Below are 24,136 nucleotides of genomic sequence, written 5' to 3'. Positions count from 1 at the left end.
AGAATTAGTACATATTTTAAAAGGACCGTGTCATATTTATTAAAATTAAATAATTATTTACTTTTCTTAACATATTCAAATTTAAATTAAGTAGCTTCTACTCGGAGGACTATTGGTTTACTGAACACCATCAAAGCAGCAGCACATAACAATTTGACAGACTTTCTGACAGATCAAACTTCAGATAATTTTTTTTTTCCAAAAGAGTTGGGGGAAATGGCCAAAAAAAAAACTACTAAAATAAAAAAATTACACACAAACTGGTTTGTAAAAAATATTATCAAAATCTATATTATTATTATCAAAACCGATATTAATATTATCACTAGTCCTTATTTATAATTTTTTTATTTCAGCATCTTTTTTTTATTTTTTCAAATAGTTGGCCCATATTTGTCTGATATATCAAAATTGGATGGAATTTCCTCCAAAAAGTATTGACTTGGTGCAACTTGGGAATCAAATGAACATGGTCAACTTCTACAGTTTCCACATATAATTTCTTTCTTCTTTCTTTTTCGTTGAGGCCGAAAAAAACACGGAGACATAAATTTCTTGGGGCAATAATTTCGACGACATAGAGTCAATGTTTGCAATTATTTATTTGTATTTCCTTCGAAGGGCATCCGGCTTGAGTATAAAGCAACTAAGCCAACTTTGTATGGTGTTTAATTTGTTGCGCACACGCATGCATATGATGAAGGAAAAAATAAATTAAAACAATATTTTAGAAAAATTAATATACATTTCTAAAAAAATAATTAATTTAACTAATTTTTTATATTCATGGTAAAAAAATAATTTTTTTAATATTTTTTGTTAGAATGACAAAGTACATACATATACGTGCCTAGCTGATTAATTATACATAGGCGCTTTCAAGTTTTTGCCTGTTTGTGACACTGAAAGTTGAATTAATTATTTTGATATAAAAAAAGAAAGTTGAATTAATTATTTTGATATGAAAAATAAAGTTTAATTAATTATTATATACGCGCTTGATATTTTAGACACAAAGGTACATATAATGTATATATATATGTGACACCCACACACACGTAATAATGAAGGTGAAAAAAAACATCATCATAAATATATCTATACATGTAATTATAGCGAATGCGGTGTACATTTGCATGAAATGTAATTAAGATGAACTGTAATATTTATGGTTTATAAATAATGTGGTTAATATTTTTTTTAATATTTTATGTATGTGTGTGGTACCTTAGCCATAATAATAACATGACAGTGACTCTTAATTGAATCATATAGTTTTACTTAAGAGTATGATTACACTGACCCTTCTTCTTTTTCTGTCTCTCCTTTTTCTTTTTCTTTTTCCTTCTCTTACTTTTTATTCAATTGAGACCCCACTCCATAAAGATCTAAATCTCTCCCCAATCTGATCTACAGCAGATTCAAAAATAAAAATGATTAAGACACACCTAATCAAGTTCTTTCCTGGGTCAATTTCATCATATGGATTTTATAAAAGGATATATATATCTTGTGCTTATCACAATAAGAAAAAAGTTGTATTTGTTATGCAAAAATTAAAATATATTACTTCCGGTCTTTAATATAAGAATTTATTTAACTTATATTTTGATCATAAATATAAGACTGCACTCCATTTTGTCTTTGATATTTATCCATTTTTTTCAAGATAATCTTGTAATAATGATAGTTCTAATCAATATATTTGATTAGTAAGGATATTTTTAGAAAAATAATATCTATTTATTACAAATAACTAACATAACTAATTTTTTTAATCTTTTCAAGTTAGTTAATTAGCTCTTATATTAAAGATCGGAGGTAGTATAACAATATCAATGTATCAATCTATGTAATGAAATTTATAATAAACTTAACTTCTTAATTAAGTCACAAACAGCATTATTTGTTTATATTATATTTTTATTTTTATTTAATAGTTTAAAAAATGTTTTTCAATTATGTATAATACTTTATTAGCATTCATTTTTGTTTTATCTTTCTTATTTTTCAAATTTTACAAATAAAACCTTCAGAAGCTTCTTACACTTGTGAACCTCTCATTCCCCACACCCCCCCAACACACACTATTAATTTTTTTTGTTTTCCCACCTCTCTCTGTTAATTTTGTGCATCATCAAATGACAAATGATATATGAAAGATGGGAAAAAAAAAATCATACCACCATTGGTTTAGAGTTATGAAAACAAAAGATTGAAAGAAAGCATATAAATAATAAAACTATCAATCTAAATTTAAATGGAATAAAAAACATATAAATAACGTCTACCAATCTAAATTTAAATGAAATAGAGATATACCAAATAATCCGCACATGAAATAATAAAAATGGAAATCAGGGTTCTGAGATCTGGACATTACTTCATGAAAAAGAATGGAATAAACGAATATCAGGCGCAGCTGTTTTCTCTGGTCATAGAATAGAGAAGAATTAACAACCGACTAAATCCACCAAGGGATTGCGCTCAAAGACAAAGACGAAGAATATTGTTGACTTGTGTTAATGCTTTATCAGCAAGCCTTCATGCATGTACACTAATTTCCCATGTGTGTGGCCATATTTATATATATATATATATATATATATATATATATATATAGTGATGTTTGAAAGGAATTCATGGGCTAATGAAAAGTCCATTCTGCCCCTCTCTCCCTTCATGATTATGGAGCCACTCCTCCACTATATCCCAAAACCCTCAAAGCCTTTCCACACACTTGCTTGCTTTTAAGACCATCCCTCTAGAAAAGTTGGTGTTTTTCCTTTCTCTCAAGACTCTCCATAGCTTTGCTTTTCCTTTTTTCGCTTTCTCTCTTAATCCATGGACACAGCTCAGTGGGCACAGGTACACAGACCCCCCTTTTTCTGTTTTTTTTCCATGCATATAATCATGAATTTTTCTTCTGGGGTTTGTGATTTTCAAACATATTTTTAATATATACCCCAAGCTTTGGGTTTTGAGATTTATTTTGATCACTAGTTGTTCTGAGTGAAGTTTTACCTTTTCCCCAACTTTTTTCAAAATCTTCATGAGATGATGTTGTTTCAGCCACTAAATTCAATTTTTGTTGCTGTCTTTTTAAGATCTTTCGCTCATTTTTTTCCCTGTTACTGAAAGTACTGCACCTTTCTTTTTCCCTTTATTTTCTTCTCCTTCTACCATATCTGATGAAAAAGGACCCAGGAAAAGCTAACGGAATTAATTTGTTTGTATTGCCATAGCTGATGCTGTTGTAAATAATCCTCGTCAAAGTGTAAAGCACTAGCAGCAAAATTCTTTGTTTTGCTTTATTTTTGTTTGTTTCTTCCTCCTCCTCTTCCTCCTTCTGCTATCTTATTTTAATTCTCATACCTTAAAGATTACATATGTGTTCAGTTTAATTATGGCCTAGTTGTCCTCATCATCCTGTCTTGTTATCTTTATGGAATCCTCAATTAATTTTGTTATATTTGTTAATTTTTCAGGGGAATATTGGATTGGTTAAACCTATGGAATTAGGTTCAAATCCAAAGCCTCCTATGTTGGAGAAAAAGGCAAGGCCTCAGAAAGATCAAGCCTTGAACTGTCCACGGTGCAATTCAACCAACACCAAATTCTGCTACTACAACAACTATAGCCTCTCTCAGCCCAGATACTTCTGTAAGACTTGCAGAAGGTATTGGACTGAAGGTGGCTCTCTCAGGAATGTTCCTGTGGGTGGAGGTTCCAGAAAAAACAAGAGACCTTCTTCTTCTTCATCTTCTTCAGCAGCACCAAAGAAGCTTCCAGAACCTTCTCCTCCGAACCCCACCAGCAACAAGATCCATCAAGCCCAGGATCTTAACCTGGCATACCCAACACCCCCATCACTCCCTCCACAACCTGAGATTTCCGGCAGCTCAAATTCTTCGAGGGGTTTGATGAATTCCTTGATGCCCATGTCGGTTTCATCAGATGGAGGCATGATGTATAACAGTAATAGTAATTCAGCCCATCATGGGTTTCCTTTGGAGTTCAAGCCTCATCATCAAGGGCTTAATTTTAGCTTTGAGGGGTTTGAGAATAATGGGTTTGGAAGTGGTCTTCATCAGGGAATGCAATTGGGTAATTCTGCTGGTGGCGCAAGGATCTTGTTTCCTATTGAAGATTTGAAGCACGTGCCAAGCACCACCCCTAGTCATGAGTTTGATCAGCAAAATACTAGAGGAAGCCATGGAGATCCGAGTGGGTTTTGGAATGGCATGTTAGGTGGAGGAGCATGGTAGAGAAACAGGAATTCTTTTGTATCCTACAGTGTATATGTACATGGAATGATCATGGTTTTCACGATCTGATGCATTGACCTCATCATTTCACATGCATAACACTGTATAGTACTTCAGAATTTCTTTTACCGGGTATATTAGAAAAGGATAAGAGGAGGAGGAAAGGTGTAAAAAGGAAAAAAAAGAAAAGAAAAAAAAAGGGTGAACAAGGAAGGTGGGTGCTTTTGGACTTTGCTTACTTTTTTCTTCTCCTTCATCATTTGGTGAGTGACTGTTTTGGAGTGATCATCAGAGAAAACCACTAACAAATAGGGTACATGGCTTTTTTCTGCTTTGGTTCTTCTTCTTCATCAATGATCCATTCCATTTTAATTTGTTCTTTCTCTTGAAGGCTTTGGTGATGATCTCTAGCTAGGTTTGATAAGAATTTGATCCCTGAAGAATTAATGTGGATGCACATGGAAGCTTCCTTATAATTCCCTTTTAGATTAACCCATATATAATATCTTGTTTGATTCTTGGCTTACCCTACACAAGAACTCTAGCTAGCTACTTCCTGATGAGCTTCATCAACCTCAGACCAAAATGGGTCAACATCAGTCTACACGAATACTATTTATATATATATATATATATATATATATTCTGCTGCAATTATTGTCATGATCGATCAGGTTTGAAGAGATAGAATTTTCGTAGATGCATGGATCAGAAAATATAAGCTGAGAGAGATCTTAGTCGGTGTGCAGTTTAATATTGTTGTTTTTAAGTAGGGCTACTTGATTACTATATTTCCCAGGTTAGTGCCCATTTTATTTTGTATATTGTAACTAAGGGATTTAATTATATTTATGGTTAATCTTGGTTTTGGTTTTACAAATTGATATCATAATTATTTAATTAGTTAACTAGTGTGTGTGTGTGTGTGTGTATACTTAATTTTGGAACATAAAGGTGAGGTGGAATGATGGCTGTCAAATCCTTTACAGCAAAAGTGGTGTCCCTCCCTTACTATATCTTTCCCTCTTTCTCTCTTTTTCGTTTCTCTTTTGCTTTTGCTTGCCAACAACAGTTGAGAAAGTGTCAGATTTATATATCTTTAATCAGTCAGTACCCTCTTTCGTCTTTTAGATTCTTCCAACCCCATTAATAAAGCACCCATCTCATCTCACCGCCAAAACCCGGCAGGATCTAACAACAATGGTACCTTAATAATAATGCCTTTGTAATTATTAATACCCAATTCTAGCCATCTCAGCCGCTCGATCAGTTCAATTTACAAACACATCAAAGAAACTAATTAAATTCCAGTTTTCTTTTACGTATGCTTTTTTCCTTTCTATACGACCCCATTGCATATATGTAAGGGACTGCTGACAATAAGAAAACCCTAATGGCTAACTTCAGCGTTCACTTTCTGAGAGCCTTTTCTTTAATTTCCATCTCTTGAAACACAATCAATTAATAATGGAACGAGAAGCGGAAGAAAAGCAATAATAAGAAGGTGTAGAGTTAACTTTTGGCTGAAAAGTGAGTGGGTTTCCATGATCTCGCCCGCTGGATCATAATGGTCATTCATTAATATATTACTGTGTTTGGCTTTCTGATTGAAGCGCATTTTGCTCCGTTTGCATAAATTATAAGTCACTGTATATCCTCACATGGCCCTTTTCTTTTTTACTCTCTTTTATTTAAAGCCCCACACACACACACACACACACAGATGCTCGAGATAGCTTGGTATAGTGTCTCACCTCCTTTCCTGCGGGTCCCGCAAAACATTCCTCTTGGTAACGGTGCAGGAATAACATGCTCCACTCTGCAACAAAGTCCTCCATAGATACGACTTTGAGTTCCTTTTATTATTATAAAATATAATATTATAATTAGATCATCCTGTAGATTCCATCGATATATAGACAGGTAGATATATAGTGGCTTCGTTGGTTAGGTTTTTCTGGTCCAAGCCTTAATATAAAATCTTGGAGGTCTCTTTCTCTTGCCAAACACCCACCTTTTACCTAGTGAAATAGGTTTTGGTATGACGAGTTTATATATATTTATATATGTAATCGTTTAAATGACTTGACCGATCTGCTATGTTTTTAAATTATCTTCAGGTTTAGGGTTCAATTATAATAGAGCAAGCTATTTTGTCTGGATCAAGCCGGGTATTTACAACAAACGGAGATAATTTTCTTGGAAAAGTTAAGGTTATAACGCATAATCACGATGAACTAAATTTTCATTTGGATTTGCGCCGCTATGATATAGAGATCTTAGGTACCAGAAAAAAGCTCAAGTCTGTCTCCTATCTATTTGTTTTTTAGGGTTTACTGTAAGCCATGGTTTCAGTATTCTTAGAACTAAAAAACATTTATCATGGACGCACACCAAACCCTAGAACTTTATTAATTATATTCCCCTGCCTCTCCTAGGGTTTCCAATATCTTTGAATTTGGTTTTCGGCTAGACATAAGCACGATCAAGAGCAGACTAAGGTTAATAATTTCTTTCAAACAGGTTTTTTACACAACTCAAACAACACTGTATATACTCAGTACGTTGGAAATTCAATAAATGACAAAGTTAACTAAAATGTCCAAATATTTATTATTTATTTTTTATAAGATTTTAAAAACTTTTTTGGAGTTAAATTTTATCCTTGGATTAATGTATAAGAATACACACGGATGATCAGTTTTATATTAAGTGCTAAAATTATTTGTCAACTATATATATCTATATATGTCAAATTCAATCATGAATCTTTTTAAATATATATTGTGGGATTTGAATAGTGCACCATGCGTACTAACTTGTTTATTTCTTAATTTGAATCATAGCTATAGAATTGTGACACTATACCTTTTTCCCATTCTCCATAATGAATTACCAAAAAATATACATGGATTTGATGTATGTAGGCATCGGATACACCAAACCCTAGAGTCGATCTTTCAGGGTTCCATTATTGGCTATTCCCAATCATAATTAATGGCCTTAAATTAGGGTTTCCCTCTGCACAATTCTTAACCCTAAGTAGCAGAAAGACTAACTCTTCAAATATAGCTGCGGGTCCATAAAAGTGCAAACCAATTTCAAATTTTTCAAAGCCAACCCATGCTATGAAATACGTATCATGGAGATCAGCTTGACATAATCTGTTTGGCTACTTTTGGCAAGGTGAGTTATATATATATATATGTAACACTCCCTGAAAAAATAAAGATGCTACTAAATTCATCCTTAGCATAGGGCTGCCATTAAATAGTAACAATCGTGTTTGAGTCTGATGAAGTTCATGCATGCATATTATTCTCCCGGTCCTTAATATAAGACCCATTTAACTAATTTGATTAGATTAAGGAAGTTAGGTAAGTTAGTTAATTATAAGAAATATGACACGTTTTTTCTAAAATACCATAATCATATTTCTTAATACCCCATCTTTTTCTTCTACTTGATTAAGGTTGAAAGAGTATCTATAGGGGTAATTTAAAGATAATTGATAAATATGAGAAATGGGTCTTATATTTAGGACCAAAATCAACTCACCAATTGGGTCCTATATTAAGGACCGGAGGAGTATCTTTAATAGTGATGTTACAATAATAATAATGGGCTCGCATCATTAACTTATTATATTGTTTCAACAATTCAAATAATAATATTGAACTATATATATAGCTTTAATATTAATGGATGTGAGACTTTAATAATTTTTGTAAGTGCTGAAGGGCTTTAAAAATGATTAGTTGACTGTCACGTTATGTTACATTTCAAGCATGTTGTACCAAAAGAGAAATAAATGAGAGTGGGGGAGAGAGATCAGTTTGAATATTAACTTTAGAATTCTTGATGTTATAAACATACCAATAAGTGGAGGATAAAGAGTTGGCTAAATCAATAGGATGGGTATACAAACAGAAACAATGTGGATATCATTTCCTTTTAATAGGAAAAGAAAGATTTCTCTCATTTATAACTAAATTTGCAGTCTTTTGTATAGTCTCGCAAATGACTTTAATGGTGAAAGATGATATCTTCTTATACAAGAAGTCTCTTCCATACACATATAATACTTGGCGGATGTGTATGTGTGCGCTTCCTCTCACTGACCCTTTTTTTTAAAAAAAAAAAAAACCAAAATGAGCAACGCAGGGCTGTGATCTTATACATGCATAGTATATATCTTGGAAAGGCAAGAATACAATGAAGCACTGCCGAAACTGAAAGGAATGGCCGGGGGAAAAAAACTCTCGAAGAATCTAAGCGAAACTTGTTAAAATACATGGACTGACCATTTTAAAATAGAATTGAATTTACAGGTGTCAATATTGTTGATTTCTAACCCAGAACTTGCTTCGAGATTTTTGTTTGTTGACATATCGAAAACCAAGAGATGCATAGACATCGTAGAGTTCCCTGCCTGCTTTGGGTCCCCTTCTAGAAGTGATTTACAACTAATTATATGTTGAGGTTAATTGTTATGAGTTTTAAAAGCTGTGTAGATGTCTACGTCCCTTCTCCTCTTTGTTTTTTTTTTTTTAAGTAACTCTCATTACTCCTCTACCATTTTATTAATCTCATTACTTCACTATCTTATAGTTTACAATAGGGCTGCATATTTCTATTCTTGTCCTTTTCCACCCCAGGCCCCCGTATGGGGTATAAAGGTAACTCCATCCTCACCTCCCGCGGCACAGAAGGCTTCATCATCATTTGTTATTTATTAATGTTACGAGTCTGCAATGGCTCTTTCAAATTGAATAATGAATCCAAGACGTCAAGACAGGTATTCTTGGCTTACTTTTATGGATCGGTCAGGCCCAGCATAACTTAGACAAGAATAACAAGTAACGGCCCAGTGTGGGCGGCTCTCAAGCTGTAAGGCCCAAAAAAGAAGAAAAATGCCGGGCCTAGTTTGCTAACCATTGCCCAGAGACTCAATATTTTAACTGAGTTTGTTCAACGGTGCTGAACAGAAAAATAAAGTTTGAGATTTCAATATAAAATATCTGTAATTTTAAGATTGTAAAATATAAATTTTGCAAAACTGGAAGGCAGAGGCTTTGGATTATATTTGAGTTCGTTGAGAAAGACGGAAAGGCGTTGTCTCTAATTATGGCCGTCAAAAAGGAACGCATCACTTTCTCAAGACGCCAGTGCCAAATGGCAAATGCTCTCCTAATTCCATGTTGAAGGCCGAAGCAAGCATGAAGGCTTTGTGGGCGAGTGGCATTGCATCTTCAGGCCATGAATTTTGCTTCTGTAAAATGAATACTATATAACTAATTTACAGATATTAAAAAAATTAGTTGAATTATTTATAACAAATATGTTTTGATTTTTTCTAAACTGCCATATTTAATCATATATATTAAATTGTCCCTTGATTGGAAGCCTTTTTAATATATACAATTAATAGGGACAATGTGAACAAAAATTATAAATTTGGGGAGCAAAATAGATTGAGTTGTTATATTTAAGATCAAAATGAATCTATGGTCTAACTTCTACGTTTATAATCAAATTAGTGTCCTTTATGAACTCCACACAAATAAGGCAGAGCATAGAATACAAAGATTTATAATTTTAAAATGATAAATTCTCCAAATAAAAATCGTGCGGTACCTATTTAAATTGAGCCCGCGCAAAAATGGCCCTTGCAGCATCCACTACGGCTCCAGCTGACTGTAAAATATTTGCCCTTTGTTTCATTTGACGAGGTAGAACCACAAAGGCAGGCCATGGGGACATAGCACATGAAAATAATGGAAAGACAAAATCCCGTGTATTTGGCTTTTATGTTGAAAACCATTATATAACTATGGTCTGGCGATTTTCAACATAAAGCTAAACGCACTCTGAAGAAAATATAATGATAGCCCCACAAGGAATAAGGAACTCCTCTATTGGTGGTTGGAGGGTCGCAATGAGCAAGTAGCCTGTTGTAATCTGTAATGGCATGTAACCATCATGTAAGAACCAGCCTGCCGAAGTTGGCAAGGCAACAATAACCAATATACGTTGGTCTGAAGGTCTTATATTTAGGACCGGAGGAGTATTAATTGATTCAATAATTGGGAGGCTTTTAGACTTTTCGGACGATATGATCCTTGGAGAGTTCGATCACTCTTTAAAGCCAGACAACATATTTCAAGGAACAGAAGAAGATAAAGCTAGCAAATACACAATTTTATTAACAGGGAACAAATTCATCATATCTTACAACTTTTAGTCACAACACCAGAAAATAAAAGAAATTGGATAAACAATGGCAGATTTAGAATGGGTGAGAAATTCCTGTACAAGACGGACATCATGAAGCATGAAATAATCTACTTCCAAGGCTGGAATGAATGGATTAAGGAGCATCAGGGAATGCTATATATACTACCAGTTCTCCCTCACGATTTTTGACTTCTCAAGGATGAACTTCCCTTCCTTGTACTTCTGCGATGCTTCATAAGCTCTTTCATACTTCCAACCCAACACTTCACGGCAATCACCACAATAAACATCAGCAACTGTGTGCAGTCCAGTCAGGAGATGCCTGTCTTCTTTTGGCCCTACGACAATATTCATTGCATGGGAGAACAGAAAAGCTCTGCCATTTCTTCCCTAATTTTAAAATTAAAGAAAAGAATATTGGACAATGATATGGGAAAGTTTCTGAGAGGCTTAAAAATGAAAACGCATGTTTAAATACTAAGTTTATCAACCCAAATCCCAGTAAGAAAGGACAGGGGAAATTGAAATTCCTTGGGATTGCTTCGATTTTGAAACATGCAGCACCTTATGATCCAAAGAAAACATATTTTGCAATCTTCATGAAAATTTGAAGCACCATTCATTTTCAACACCTAATGGCCATTGTAATAACTAACAACAAAGAAAGGGCTGGTCAATTATATAGTATAATGCTTGTATCTTGAGAACATTAATAAACAAGGTAAAGGCTGAAAATCAGCCACTCTCCTCAACAATATTTCATCCTCCTTTTAACACTGCCAACCCACCACATCTGTATCACTGTTTCCAGCAAACAGCACCCTCACTAAAGAAGTCATCATCATAACAGCTATATAACAACAACAATTGTGACTCTCAATGACACCAGACATCAACAGTCACTGCCACTTTTCAAGCATCATCAGAAAAGCCCCAACTGTCCGGCAAGAGGAACTGTGCGTGATTGTCAATACCACCAGTCATTGATCGCCACAGTCACTAACACTTTCTACCTTCTCTAGTATCCATAAGCAGACTTACCGCAACCACCGTCACTACTCTATCACTTTCACCACAACCTATGCAGGATTTCTAATTCCATTTCAGTAAAACTTAAGCAGCACTTTCATCTACGTTTCCAAGCATATAATCATACTGCATCAAACTTGGACTATCAGATGATAGGTTCCATGAACACTGATTAGTCAGATAGTCAGTAACTCTATCGTTATGAAACAAATTCTTTAGCATCGTACTATTTAGGTAAAAATATAGGAACAGTCCCAATATGAATCCTAAGACTGAAAATGAAAACCAAACTCTTGCAATCTTCAATATCTGGTCTGAGACTATTGTAGTTTTTAATGGTTCTAAGAAATCAACCATATTCAGGTTCAGAAGTGGGCTCTAGACAAACTACACCACAGATTCTGTGGTTGACATCATTTCCATAGAACGACAACATTTTTCCAGTCTTGATTCCTGAAATCACCAAGAACCATTCCTATCACGTTACTTTTTCTAACAGTAGATCATAAGTAACTCCGAACACATCAAATTCTGATACCTCTTTACTTATGAGGAGGATGGAAGGGAGGATTTGGGGCAGTGACGGACACAGGGGGGTGCTTCACCCCCAGCCCTGGTTCAATTTTCAAATTTTTTGGAATTGAAATGTCAGTTCAGTGAAATGAGAACAAAATATTATACGTTTGACGTTTATCAACATCTTGGTTTCAAAAACATACCAATAACCTCGTAATTTATCAATGGAAGGGGAAAAACAGATCTTACACATATTGTTTAATTTATCATTTGCTTTACTTGTTATTGACTCTTAATTCAAGTTTTAGCAACAAGTGATCGATCATTTTTAACTATGAATATCACAAGAAAAAGCTTGACAAGGGGATAGAAAATTATTTTCTTGCAAATTACATCGTTATTCATAAATAAAGGAAACACTACTGAGAAATCTGAGACATACTCAATTATTGATAAAGTTTGACAAGAAAGAACATCATGCTTATCTTATTACAGCATTACATGTTACGTATATACTTTTTAACCTAAAACTTCTACATACAGATATCAACATCTTCCACTTGTTGCCTCCGAGGTGAGGAGCAACGAAGTTGAGGAGCAACGAAGGGGAAAAGAAAATTCAAGAAGTGATATGTTACAAGCGATAGCTGCAAACAAACCCAGAACAAGAGCAAAAAGAAGGAAGCAGCAAATGTGATATGCAAGATGAAGTAACAATTTGATTAGAAATCAGGAAAATTCACATCCGGGGGTAAAATCCTTCGCTTAAAGCTATTAAAAAAAGGACAGACTAAACAAGGAAAAGATGCCTCACCTGAAAAGCCTTGGAAATTATATCGTCGTGGAGTGAAACTTGGTTTCTACAATTACAACAGCTGTACAACCTTGGACCGATCTGTTCCGCCATTAACTCTCAACAGTTTCCTATCAAACAACTCGCAAAATATCAAAATCACGGTTATTTAAGAGAACAACCGTTGATCAGATACACGGTATGGATTATAAATTAGAATAATTGACCAGAACGTAAACCAAGCAAGGGAAAATAATAAATTCTTTACCTCCAACAAGCTCAATGATGACCCGAAATTCTGCAACAGCAAGATAGGAAGAGAAAAGGGAGTTAGCGTGCAAGATTAGGCTAAAGACGATCACAAAGTTGAGTACAGATTCCCATTTAAGATGTTAGGAGTTTTAAATAGAAAAGGTATACACATGGGTCAGATAAAGACACGGCCGCTACAAGTGTAAACAACACGACCGCTGTCCCTAGATGAAAACAAAAATGATCGAATAAAATAACAGCCACTTCGAGAAAATTTAAAAATAAAAAGAAACTATTTGGATTAGAATCCTGTAGCCAAAAAAACCGAGAAAGATCAAGAAAGAGAAGAGAGAGAGAGCGGCACCGTTGACGAATGCAAGTTGCAAGTTAATGGGATCTAAGCTGTTGAAAGATAATAAACAAAAAATACCCTACTTGGTTTGGTGGTTCAAAGTAAAACATAGGTAAATTAACTGCAAATCGGGATAAGTCGCCATCACTTCATTGAAGAATGAATCGAGAAATTCTGCTTTGATTATTTGACCCAATGATAATCAGAAGCATCAGAAGCACTACTGAAGAAGATTCGCTAGTATAAGAGAGGAGGAGGAAGAAGAAATAGAGGGGCGAGTTCCTACTAGCTCTCAAGGCTCACTGACCTGGCAAGTCTGAGACTGAGTCAGGGCTCTGTTCCATGGAGGAATGGTGATGAGAACTGCTATCAAATAATTTAGAGAGAGAGAGAGAGAGACAGAGACAGAGACAGAGACTGTGTGTAGTTTTTATTTTATTATTATAATTATTATTTTTGTTACTATTATTTTACTGGTATTATTATTGAGTTGGTTAGATTGGGGAGGGAACAACACGCGCCTGAACCAGGGCGTTAGGAACGCGCGAAAAGGAAAATACGTTACGGAAACGCTCAGAAAGGGGTCTTCGCGAAAAGGTCATGCACCGCAGACGCAGCGGCTGCGCCAGATCCCCCGAAAGAGAGACGAATTGAATAATAATTTAATTTTATCAATAGTAATTTAATTTAACTAATTCTTCAGCATTATTTTTGTTCCACTCTTTTTTGAGCTGAATTTTTCCTCCGCTCTAAGTTTGTCCAAAATCAATCAAAATGATTTTTTACTTGAAATGGTTATTGATTGATGTATCACTCTCGGATCATATACGAGATTTAATAAAACGTTAAAAATAAAGATATGTATGGGAAATAAAAACATTATCTATGCCACTATAAAATTCAAAAAACAAAAGTTAAATGCTTATATCAAAACAAGTTGTTTTATTGAGTCAATTCATTTTAAGAAAATCTGAGTCGGAAGGTAAATTGAAAGTTTGCCTAACCGATTCCCCCCCCCCCTCGAGGAATAAACTCGAGCTAATAGGGAATTAAGTTATGGACTTCACAGGGACCCACATCCAAATTTTCACTCAAAGGTACTCAATTTTTTGTTGAATTTCAATGGGTTGGTGGCCCATAGATTAACAGGTGTGATTATGGGAACGAAGAAACAATAACATCTTGGTTAAGCCTTTTTAGGTCATATTTACTATATAGAATGCTATGTGCATAATTATATATAATGTATAAAAATAAGCATCATGCTCTTCATTAGAAAATGGTAGAAAAGATAAATACTGGTTAATAAAAATAAAGGTGTAATGGACATTAATATTAATACAAATTAAAATCTGTAGATTTATATAACATCCTTATCAGCTCTTATATTAAAAAGTATATACTACCTCATGTTCTAATTATAATTTCTCATTTATAAATGAGATCTTATAATTCGGATTAGAGATAATATCAAATATAACTTCAGTCAAGGGTCAAAATTTCAAAGTCCATAGCTTGAATAAATGGGTGGGGAGCCAATTTTCAACACCCACTAGCCAAAAGCCTTACGATGCAATTTTGTTTTCTTGTTCGGCTTTTCCTATATGGTATGCGATTTTTAATTCTCAAGGGGTTAGATTTTATTTTATGAATATTTTCCATAAATTTAAAACAATGTTACTCTTATAAATTTGACTAATTTTATGAATTTAAGATTTTGCTAGTAAAAAGAGGAGTAACAGTTCGGTACAAATTAAATTATACTTTTTTGCAATAAATATTCTCTTTAAAATAAATTTTATTGTTCTAGACTTGCTGTCGTTATAATTTACTGATTATTATAAAATGATTTTATATTTGGGATGGGGTGAGATAAATCAAAGAAGGATGAGTTTAGTTGGGTTTCAAAACGAATATATGGCAACGGATTGGTTTGCTTGGCAAAGCATGAGGTTGCCAATAGGGTTGCACAAAATGTCTGCTCCTCCAAAAGGGATGGAAGAGCACTTGCACGAGCATTTAGCCAAAACAAAGACAAAGTAGTGTCTTACACTACTACTTTTCATATACTCTTTTACAGTTTACAGCTAGAGATTGTTTTAGGGTTTAAATGTAGTTAAATTCATCTTTTATAATCTAATGGTCACTTCAAACAAATTATGAATTTTGGCTAAATTAAACTTTCTTGTCATGCTAGAGAGGATAGTAATTAACTCTTACGTTTTTTTTTATAGACTAAATTTCAGATAAGAGATTAGATTCACCCACAAGCTAAAAGCAAGAAAACTAACTCATGATCCACAAAGACTGGTCTCAATAGAAATGTGCATGCACCCGTTAATCCTGACCCTGATACTACTCCTACTTTACTTAGCTGTGAATATGTCTCTCCAAGTACTGTGACGATCTTAGAAATTGAACCCTCTCCCTTTGATAAGATAAGAGTGTGGCTTCAAGAGTTCTATTTAATACCTGTATTAATTGACTGGTTCGTCACGTTCATGACATTAAAGATTATTTCAAGAGATAGTATAGGAAATTATAATCTAGAATGTATTATGACCAGCTTCTTTCTCCCGTAATTAACTTTTCCCGTTGTGATTTTTCAGAGCATCCGCTTTTGATGTTGGAAATTTTTTTTTTCCTTCCAATACTTAATTGCAACTTAATTCTTGAACTTAAACCGTCTACGATTCAGTTTTGATATTTTTCATTCAATTAAAACTTAATTTTCAAACTATTTTTAATTTTATCTAAATTTTAATTCACCACAACTAAACTTGTATAGTTTTAGCCATTTAAAACTTCAATGCCCAAATTTAATGAAACATATGATTTTATTTTCTAAAACACAAGGATCAATATCTTAAATATTCAAGTTACAGGAATTAGATTGCATCTGAGTTCAAAGTTTAACAATTGAATTATAATCAAGCCATAACCATAAAAATTAAATCGCACCCTCTGATTTTTCATTGCAACGTGCGTACAAAGTGCCTGGCGCATGTGGGCACGTGACACGTGTGTACGGATACATGGCGATAATTGAACATCACACATAAAAATGGAAGACAATATACACCCGCATCTACGTATGCGCGCGCGGCTGCCATATATTTATTGAGAGGCAAAGGAGCGTGCAGTGATAATGATGCCACACGTCACGCGAATAAAGGGGCAACTTTCACCAAATATACTATCTTCAGTCCTATTTATAAGATTTTGTTTATATCGTTTGTATAAACAGAGTCTTATAAATAGGATTGAAGATAGTACTACATTATTTAATCATTGGTGTCTATTTTTAAAACATATTATCACACGGTTCCGTTTTAAACATAAGATATGGTTTTATATTGTAGAGATGATAATTATTATTGGAACATAGGATTAGGAGTATCCACCGTTGACACAACAGGGGGGGATATATTACATTATTAGTATTGCTTGAGGATTTTAGCCTTCTCGATGATGAACCTGCCTTCCTTGTATTTCTGGGGAGGCTCATAGGCTCTGATATATTTCCAACCTAATTCCTGACCGCAATTGGAGCAATATATGTTGGCCACAGTGTACATTCCGGTCATGAGTTGTCTGTCTTGTTTGGCTCCTTCAATGATGTTCCTAGCATGCCTGAACATGAATGCTGCTCCTGTTTTGGCCTTCATTCATTCCCCCATACCCCACATAGGTGTTAAATTAAATATAGTATTACACCCGGGCAAAAAATTATAGTATTAAAGCAGTCAATCATCCCAACTTCATTATTCTTCTGACCCTAAATATAAGATTTATTTTATAATATAAAAAATATATTTTATATTTAGAATCAGAAAAGTATTACTCCTCCGGTTCTAAATATAAGACCCATTTAACTAATTTGATTAAATTAAAAAAGTTAGGTAAATTAGTTAATTATAAGAAAAGTGACACATTTTTCCTAAAATACCATAATAATCTTTCTTAATACCCCTCTCCCTCTTCTACTTGATTATGGTTGAGAAAGTATCTATAAGGGTAATTTAGAGAAAATTGATAAATATGAGGAATGAGTCTTATATTTAGGACTAAAACTAACTCAAGAATTAGATCCTATATTAAGAACTGGAGGAGTATTATATATGAGATAGAACAGTATTTCTTGGCTTCCTATTTTCATCACGCGTAATTAAGGGTTAGGGTCTTTTAATTTACATGTCACATCACACACATTTAATTATATTGCATTGGGTGTTGTGTTTAAGCTCCACAAGGCAACGTTGCATTGCATAAGCCTCCATGCTGTCTCATACTATCTGATAATACTACTTGGCGTGCAGGATTGGTCTTTGTTGACTTCTGTACCCCTCAAATTCTTATGGCTTTATAGAAAATTCCAAATCAAACACAGTCCAACCACCCCACAGTCCCACACACCGCAATATGAGAAAAAATGCCTATATTTTAATTTTATTTATTCACAACGAAATTTTTATAAGTAAAATGACTTTTTATAAAAACATAATATAATAACTGCATGGTCTAAAATATTTGTCAGTGGCTAAAATCTAAAATAAATTAGGCTAGGGGGCCGCTTTATATTTCAAATAAAATACGCCACTGAATATGTTCTGGTTTCAAAAACTTTTATTTGTGTATCGATGAAGAGAAAGCAGATTTCAATATGAAGAACAAAAAGATTAGTGAAACCAAGATCCACAATCCCAAACCCCCCCCGGGGGGGGGGGGGAGAACTACTTCCAAGTAGCGAAGATCAGAGCCCATGGCTGCTCAATAGTTGTCAAAACTCAAGAGAGTTAAATAAAGAGGAGAGAGTTTTGTGCGGAATAAATACCCGAAAGCTTTTAGAGAGAAGGTCGCTGCGTGATGCAATGGGCGTTTGGCAGTTTCTGCATCTGAAGGAGGCAGAACCATCGCCTCCAAAATCCGCCATTGGAGTGTTGTTATTTCAAGGCAACCAATAATTTGGATCAGAGTGACCACTTTGAAGTCTGGGCACGTATATATATATGTTTATATTATGCCTATTAGTCGTTTTAGACCAACCAAAACAAGTTGCGTCTCCACCACGGCGGGTTGACAGGGACAACGCTAGGCGACGCGAAACACCATTCTTCGCTCTTTTCATCCCTCGCCCGCCACTTTGGTCCTTGGATATGCAAGCTAAGTACTATCTTCTCTTCATGTTTGTTCTATTTTCCTATCCTATTTTCTATAAACGTCATTTCCTTGGAAAAATCGGTAAATTTCAGTAAGTCATGTGAAATTTTAATTCTTTACAAATCTAATACTTTATTGTTTTCTTTGAAACCATATAATAAGTCTCTAGCATTTTTAATAGTCAGATTGCTCTAAATTCTTAAAACTGGATACGTATAACTCCGCGTATTACTCTGAATTGCTAGTTTTGTTTCTTTGTGATGTTAATAAATAAGACCGATAATCTGTGAAGTAAGAAAGCAATCAAAGTGCACTAATTTTGCCGCCGTAGTGAGAAGCATTTACTCCATTCCACAAGAAACAATATTTTCAGAATAATGTGAACTTTGCTGGTTTGAAAGACGAAAAGCCAAACAGCTACACATTAAACACGGAAGACAATAATTATGTAAAGCTTTCTTATCTCTATATCCTACTTTTTGCCTTGAAATACAGAGCAACCACTTATTAAGAAATACTAAGGTATAAAAAATGAATAAGCAAGTGGGGTTTTGAATGATATTTATTAAAAATAAGAAGACTGTTTCTCAAGTACACCCAATTGTGCAAGGACTCTGGCAGCAAGACTTCTCAAGCGACTATCTTTCCTCTGGGTTACCTCTACCAATGGCATCGTGGCTAAAGCTTTATATTTAATCTTTATTTCATCGACTAGAAATATTTTCTCTAAAGCTACTAGAATTTTTTCCACCAATCTGGCAGACTGAAGACTCAATAAATTTAACAGCGGAGTAATAGCATTTGCCTCTGCAAGTACCTTACACCCACCCGGTGGTGCTTCCCCATGAATCAAAGTCAAAAGTGCATCTAAGGAAGCTTCGCATGTTCCAATATCTTGCTCTTCAAGCATCCTCACAAGGGGCTTCAAAGCATCAGCCTCTATCATACAGAATGAAGACTCAACTGTACAGGCGCCCTGGTGTGCTGGGCAACCGGTTTCATAAGCTACGAAGCAGAATTTGAATATACCTGGCTTTTTTATAGGCTTGCTTAAGAGTCGTGAGCTTTCTGAAAACTGCTTGATTGAAATGGCTGCATGTTGTTTCGACAGAGATGTCCCGGAATCCAGCAATTGCACCAGGATAGGGATGATGCCCTCTTGAGCTATTGTCTTCTGCCACTCTACGTTTGTTGAGACAGTAAAACGGCAAAGAGCTTGAACAGAGTTCTCAATGAGTTGCCGTTTGTGCGAGGCATGTTTATGTTGATCCAAGAGACAATCCAAGATAATTTTAACTGCGCCAGAATCTAAAAGCCACTGGTTTATATGGGGTTCCTTTGGGAGTCTTGAGATGATACCCATAGCAGAAACAATCTCTTCTGCATCATCGGTAGTCCTGATGATGGTGAGCAAGACATTAATACACCTTGCAGTTACATGTGATGTAAAGTTTCTGCAATCACCGCCTTCTGTTAAGTAATAGAACAGCTTCATGGCATTTGCCCGCACAGTTTGGTTATCGAGCTCTAACAAGTGAACTAATACTTGGACAGCTGAGAGCTTCATCAACAACAACCATAAAACTTATTTTCAGTGATTTCAAGACATAATCACTTTAATCTATATGTAACATAAAACTTACAGAAAAAGCTTCATTATTCATAAGTTATGAACAGTGTGCCTTATCTTAAACTTTGTAAAGGCCAACAGTGGCAACAAATTTTCCCTTTATTGTTTCTATCTCTATTTCTCTTCAACTTGGATCTTCTATAGTCATGCAGTGACATATCAGGAGTAAGAATGATAAAAAGAGTATGAAGAGGTATGGAACCCACTTTCCTCTTTATATTCATCCTCCCTTTTCTCTCTGCGTGACCACATAAGGAGCGGCCACTTTTGTGATTTAAGTCTGGAGAGAATCTGTTCTCACACCTCATATGACATTTTACTTCCGTTCCTAGTCCCTTACTTTTTCATCTTTTTGATCCTGTTGCTTCTTTTAGTTCTAAATAGCCATGATCATATGCTTCATATACCACGACAACAAGTGGTTGTAAGCAAAGCAACAAAATATTCCACAATGATTATTATTATTATTATTATTATTATTATTATTATTATTATTATAGTCAAAGATTTTTCACCACAATCATAATGTACCCAAATCATGACTTCAGGAAAAATGCCAACCTGTCTTAACCTTTCTCTGATGGTGAGACCAGAGGGAGATTGGCACATTGCCATGAAAGTTTTCAGAATCTTGCTTTGTATATCAGGTCCTGTGAAGGAAACAAGTGAGAAGAATTTAAATACGTCATCCTCAGAATCTAACAATGAAACCTGAACTTCATCAGCTCGTTGATGAGTAGTTGACATAGCAAGATGCATCATAGTGGCAGCCGCCTGTTCCCGCAGAGTCGGTGACTGTAAACTGTGACGATATAGCAGCTCAAATAGTGATTGAGCAACACCCTCCCTAATCATATGTAGCCCATTTTCTGGCAAGCTTGAAAACTGCAGAAGAGCTTTCACAGCTATTTCCTTGATTTTCACATCAGAATTAGAGAGCAACTGAAGAAGTGGCTGCAGTGCCCCATCTCTGACTATTGATATTTTATTCTGGTCAGTCAATTCAATCTCTGATAAAGTTTTGGCCATGATTATCTTCACATTTTCTGTTCCTGCATCAAGGATATGAGCATTGACAATCAATGAGGGTCTAGTAGCAAGCCAATTCTTCATTTTTTTTTTCAAGGAAAAAGAAATGGTTTTTGCATCAATATGGCAAATGGCGAGTGTGGAATTTATGCAATACCTGAAGAAAGGTTCCGCAGCAAAGGCTTGAGGTAATTTGCTTTCGCCATCTCTATAACATTCTGGTTAAGGAAAGAGAGGTTATCCAGAAGCTCACTTGCATTGTGGTCTGCTTCAACATCATCACTGCTTAACATTCTTACCAGGAGGAGCATGCTTCCTTGAACATCACCTATGAGATCACGCACTGCAGTACTTCTAGACAATTCTAAGAGCAACTCCACTGCTAGCTTGCTTTCCTCTATTTGACGTGCAAGTGAGCGAACAATTGATTCTAGTGCATTATCAACTTTAGCAATATCTTCCTGCACAAGAGAAGCATTGCTATTCACATGAAGCCTCACAAAATAAAGTTCACTGTTTATAATTAACAATAGTTTGAAAATATTATACCTTATTCTCTTCGTTGTCCTTTGCAAGCAAAGACAGGATGGAGAGAACACGCTTTCTTATTTCTCTATTCTTAGCACCGAGGAGCTTGATCAGAGTTGTGATGTAATTCTCCATTTTTACCCATTCCCGGTGCATCTGTCTTTCCAAGCAGAGGCCCTGCAATTTTTCCAAGGATTTAAGCATTTCCTCTTCATCATCACTCTCAAGTTTGGACTTAAGAGCCGAAAGGGTAATAATGGTGTTCCTATCTTTCCATTCTTGAATTGACTGTCGAAGAGTCTTATTAGGTCTTAATTTTGAAGCATCCAGAGGCAACATGGTTAAGGGACAGTTGTTGTTCCCTTCTGCAAGCCACTTCTCTATTGCCTTTCTCTCAAATGTCTTGCCGGAAGAAGTCTCCACAGGATCTTCCATGATATCAAGTGAGATTGGACAGTAAAACGAATGCAACGGCTCCAACAGTTGTCGTCCCAGGGAGTTTCGCTTTTCAAAATACCTCTTCTCCTTATCTTGTGATGAAGTAACGGAATCAGCTTTTTCAAGCAATCCAACAATCTGCTCCATATGGAGAGCTTCTGCTATATCTCTTCTGGACGCGGCAATTTGCATGTCACCTTTCAACTCTTTAAATTCTCTCTTTATAACAGCATGCTCAGTTGAGATCCCAATGACATCCACAATACGAGCTAGCAACTGATTTGCATGAGATCGCTCAGCATTTCCTTCTTGTATTGCTAACTCAAGTTTCTCCAGAATTTCCTCTTCTGCTGCAGTTACTCTGTACTCATCATCTAACATGTTCTGGCATAGCTCACTTATTTGTTTACTTAGACCAGAAGAAACATCCAAAGAGGTGAGGGGGATGAGGCTCACTGCTCGGCTTATGTTTTTCGTACAACACTCCAAATTCTCAGCAATCTTTCTGCAACTGATCAAAAGATAAATCTTACTCTTGCAGTTGCACTCAGAAACCAGCTGTCTAGCAACTTTAACTTCTTGGTTCAGGACACCCAGGGAATTTTTCAAGCTTTCTGCATGGTGTATGTCTTCTTTTGATAGTCCTTTTAATATTAATGAGACTTTCTCCAGGTAAGTTGAGAGTTTTCTGAAATTATCCTTCTGAATCAGAATCTGATTGGCTGTTCTGGTGACATCAGATATACTAAGGACAGTATGAAAAAGTAATTCAGATGCTGGAATGAGTGAGGCGTGATCAATTGAATCGTCCGCCATCTCATCACTGATATAGTTTAGCTAAACCATGAAGTTCAGCTTTGCTCAATATTCATTTTCCCATTAGTCATTTTCTCGTCAAGCATGAAACATTAGAAACCTGACCTAAACACTGGTAGAATAAAAAAGTCTCAATCAATTTTTCTTATCCGATAAAATGAATCGGACTAAAGCTTGGGTTTATAATTCCATGATGTTTCAAAGATATCAAAATTTTCACAGTTCAAACAACTTGACAGTCCTCTAACAACAAAACACGTTAGAAAGAAATTAATGCTCATTTCAATTATGGCTGGTATACTGAAAACGGTTATATTAATAATCTAATTGGTTGCAGCTTAAAATGCAGGGGAAGAAGCCGGAAAATAAATTCGCCCTCAAGATATCGAGTGTTGCCAAACTCAAATAAATGAAATATATATAATTCTACAGCTCATTTTCTCACAAACCAGGCAAAGAGAAATGGAGAAGCTGACCTGAAATTCGAGTGAAGGATTTCTGGATGAATTTTCGGGGAAAAGGCGGGTATTTTCCCGGCAAAGTAGGACGAGCAGAAATAGAGAACAACAAAAGCAAAGCAAATGATGGGGTTGTAAACTTGCAGTTAGATCCCCTTCATCAAAACGAGAAGACCCAAACAGTGATCGATGGGCTTAGTTACGATAAATTATCTTTTTCTTCTTTTCGTTTCTTGACTTGATGACTGGTCCACCTTCCATAACTCGGCAGAGTTGACTGTGAAGCTAAGCCGCTCGTTATGAACAGGTCAGTCTCGAACGGACGCAGCAAGCAATGCGAACACATACAATTACAATACAAGTAACTGACTCTGCCTCGTCAGATCAACCTTAATACTTCTCTGCTTTTATTTATAAAGTAGATGGAATTTTTTTTAATCCTATTAAATTTTTATTGTGAATGTATCATAATATTCTTTATTTATTATAGTATAGATAGTTTTTTTTAAAAGAGTATATATTAAATAAAGATAAAGTTGAAAACTTGTTATATTTTAATAAAGAGTTAATGTAGTTTAAGATTTTTCTTAATCTGTGTGAAATATGTTAAAAGTGCCTTATAAATAGGAC

At 35.0% G+C, this 24,136-nt stretch overlaps 4 protein-coding genes and 1 long non-coding RNA gene across 12 annotated transcripts; 2 read left to right on the top strand and 3 right to left on the bottom strand.

Moving 5' to 3' along the window:
• The first annotated feature begins 2,720 nt into the window (after positions 1-2,720).
• On the top strand, positions 2,721-4,794 carry LOC114761487 (dof zinc finger protein DOF4.6-like). 3 transcript variants are annotated; one of them, XM_028950858.1, is made up of 2 exons: positions 2,721-2,868; positions 3,489-4,794. In XM_028950858.1, the coding sequence occupies exons 1-2, from the start codon at positions 2,845-2,847 to the stop codon at positions 4,266-4,268; spliced, it is 804 nt and encodes a 267-aa protein (XP_028806691.1). In that variant the 5' UTR covers positions 2,721-2,844; the 3' UTR covers positions 4,269-4,794. The 3 variants fall into 3 exon arrangements, with proteins under 3 accessions (XP_028806691.1, XP_028806693.1, XP_028806692.1); XM_028950860.1 differs by lacking the exon at positions 2,721-2,868 and adding an exon at positions 3,113-3,140; XM_028950859.1 differs by lacking the exon at positions 2,721-2,868 and adding an exon at positions 3,147-3,277.
• A 5,654-nt stretch (positions 4,795-10,448) lies between these two features.
• On the bottom strand, positions 10,449-13,773 carry LOC114761445 (protein yippee-like At4g27745). Of its 5 annotated transcripts, none has more exons than XM_028950810.1 (5): positions 13,755-13,771; positions 13,266-13,319; positions 13,112-13,141; positions 12,865-12,974; positions 10,449-10,895 (listed from the first exon to the last, which is right to left on the bottom strand). In XM_028950810.1, exons 4-5 carry the CDS (start codon positions 12,955-12,957, stop codon positions 10,668-10,670), a joined length of 321 nt encoding a protein of 106 aa, XP_028806643.1. In that variant the 5' UTR covers positions 12,958-12,974; positions 13,112-13,141; positions 13,266-13,319; positions 13,755-13,771; the 3' UTR covers positions 10,449-10,667. The 5 variants fall into 5 exon arrangements, with proteins under 5 accessions (XP_028806643.1, XP_028806641.1, XP_028806642.1 ...); XM_028950808.1 differs by lacking the exon at positions 13,755-13,771 and adding an exon at positions 13,460-13,729; XM_028950809.1 differs by lacking the exon at positions 13,755-13,771 and adding an exon at positions 13,531-13,729.
• A 3,014-nt stretch (positions 13,774-16,787) lies between these two features.
• LOC114761444 (protein yippee-like At4g27745) lies at positions 16,788-18,572 on the bottom strand. Its single transcript, XM_028950807.1, has 2 exons — positions 18,282-18,572; positions 16,788-17,109 (listed from the first exon to the last, which is right to left on the bottom strand). The coding sequence occupies exons 1-2, from the start codon at positions 18,378-18,380 to the stop codon at positions 16,885-16,887; spliced, it is 324 nt and encodes a 107-aa protein (XP_028806640.1). The 5' UTR covers positions 18,381-18,572; the 3' UTR covers positions 16,788-16,884.
• A 366-nt stretch (positions 18,573-18,938) lies between these two features.
• Positions 18,939-23,644, bottom strand: LOC114761443 (U-box domain-containing protein 43). Its single transcript, XM_028950805.1, has 5 exons — positions 23,525-23,644; positions 21,816-23,160; positions 21,424-21,727; positions 20,799-21,289; positions 18,939-20,168 (listed from the first exon to the last, which is right to left on the bottom strand). Exons 2-5 carry the CDS (start codon positions 23,046-23,048, stop codon positions 19,173-19,175), a joined length of 3,024 nt encoding a protein of 1,007 aa, XP_028806638.1. The 5' UTR covers positions 23,049-23,160; positions 23,525-23,644; the 3' UTR covers positions 18,939-19,172.
• Positions 22,591-23,525, top strand: LOC114761446 (uncharacterized). Of its 2 annotated transcripts, none has more exons than XR_003742157.1 (3): positions 22,591-22,668; positions 22,774-22,904; positions 23,398-23,525. It is a non-coding gene; the product is annotated as an uncharacterized LOC114761446 (long non-coding RNA). The 2 variants fall into 2 exon arrangements; XR_003742156.1 differs by having other exon boundaries at positions 23,386-23,525.
• Positions 23,645-24,136: the final 492 nt, after the last annotated feature.

This window comes from Neltuma alba, unplaced genomic scaffold (assembly GCF_004799145.2).
Source record: "Neltuma alba isolate B1F8T4 unplaced genomic scaffold, ASM479914v2 tig00011122_pilon, whole genome shotgun sequence".
In the NCBI taxonomy this organism is placed as follows: Eukaryota; Viridiplantae; Streptophyta; class Magnoliopsida; order Fabales; family Fabaceae; genus Neltuma; species Neltuma alba.
The sequence above is the reverse complement of the archived record's forward strand: the minus strand, read 5'-3'. Positions and strand labels throughout refer to the sequence as shown.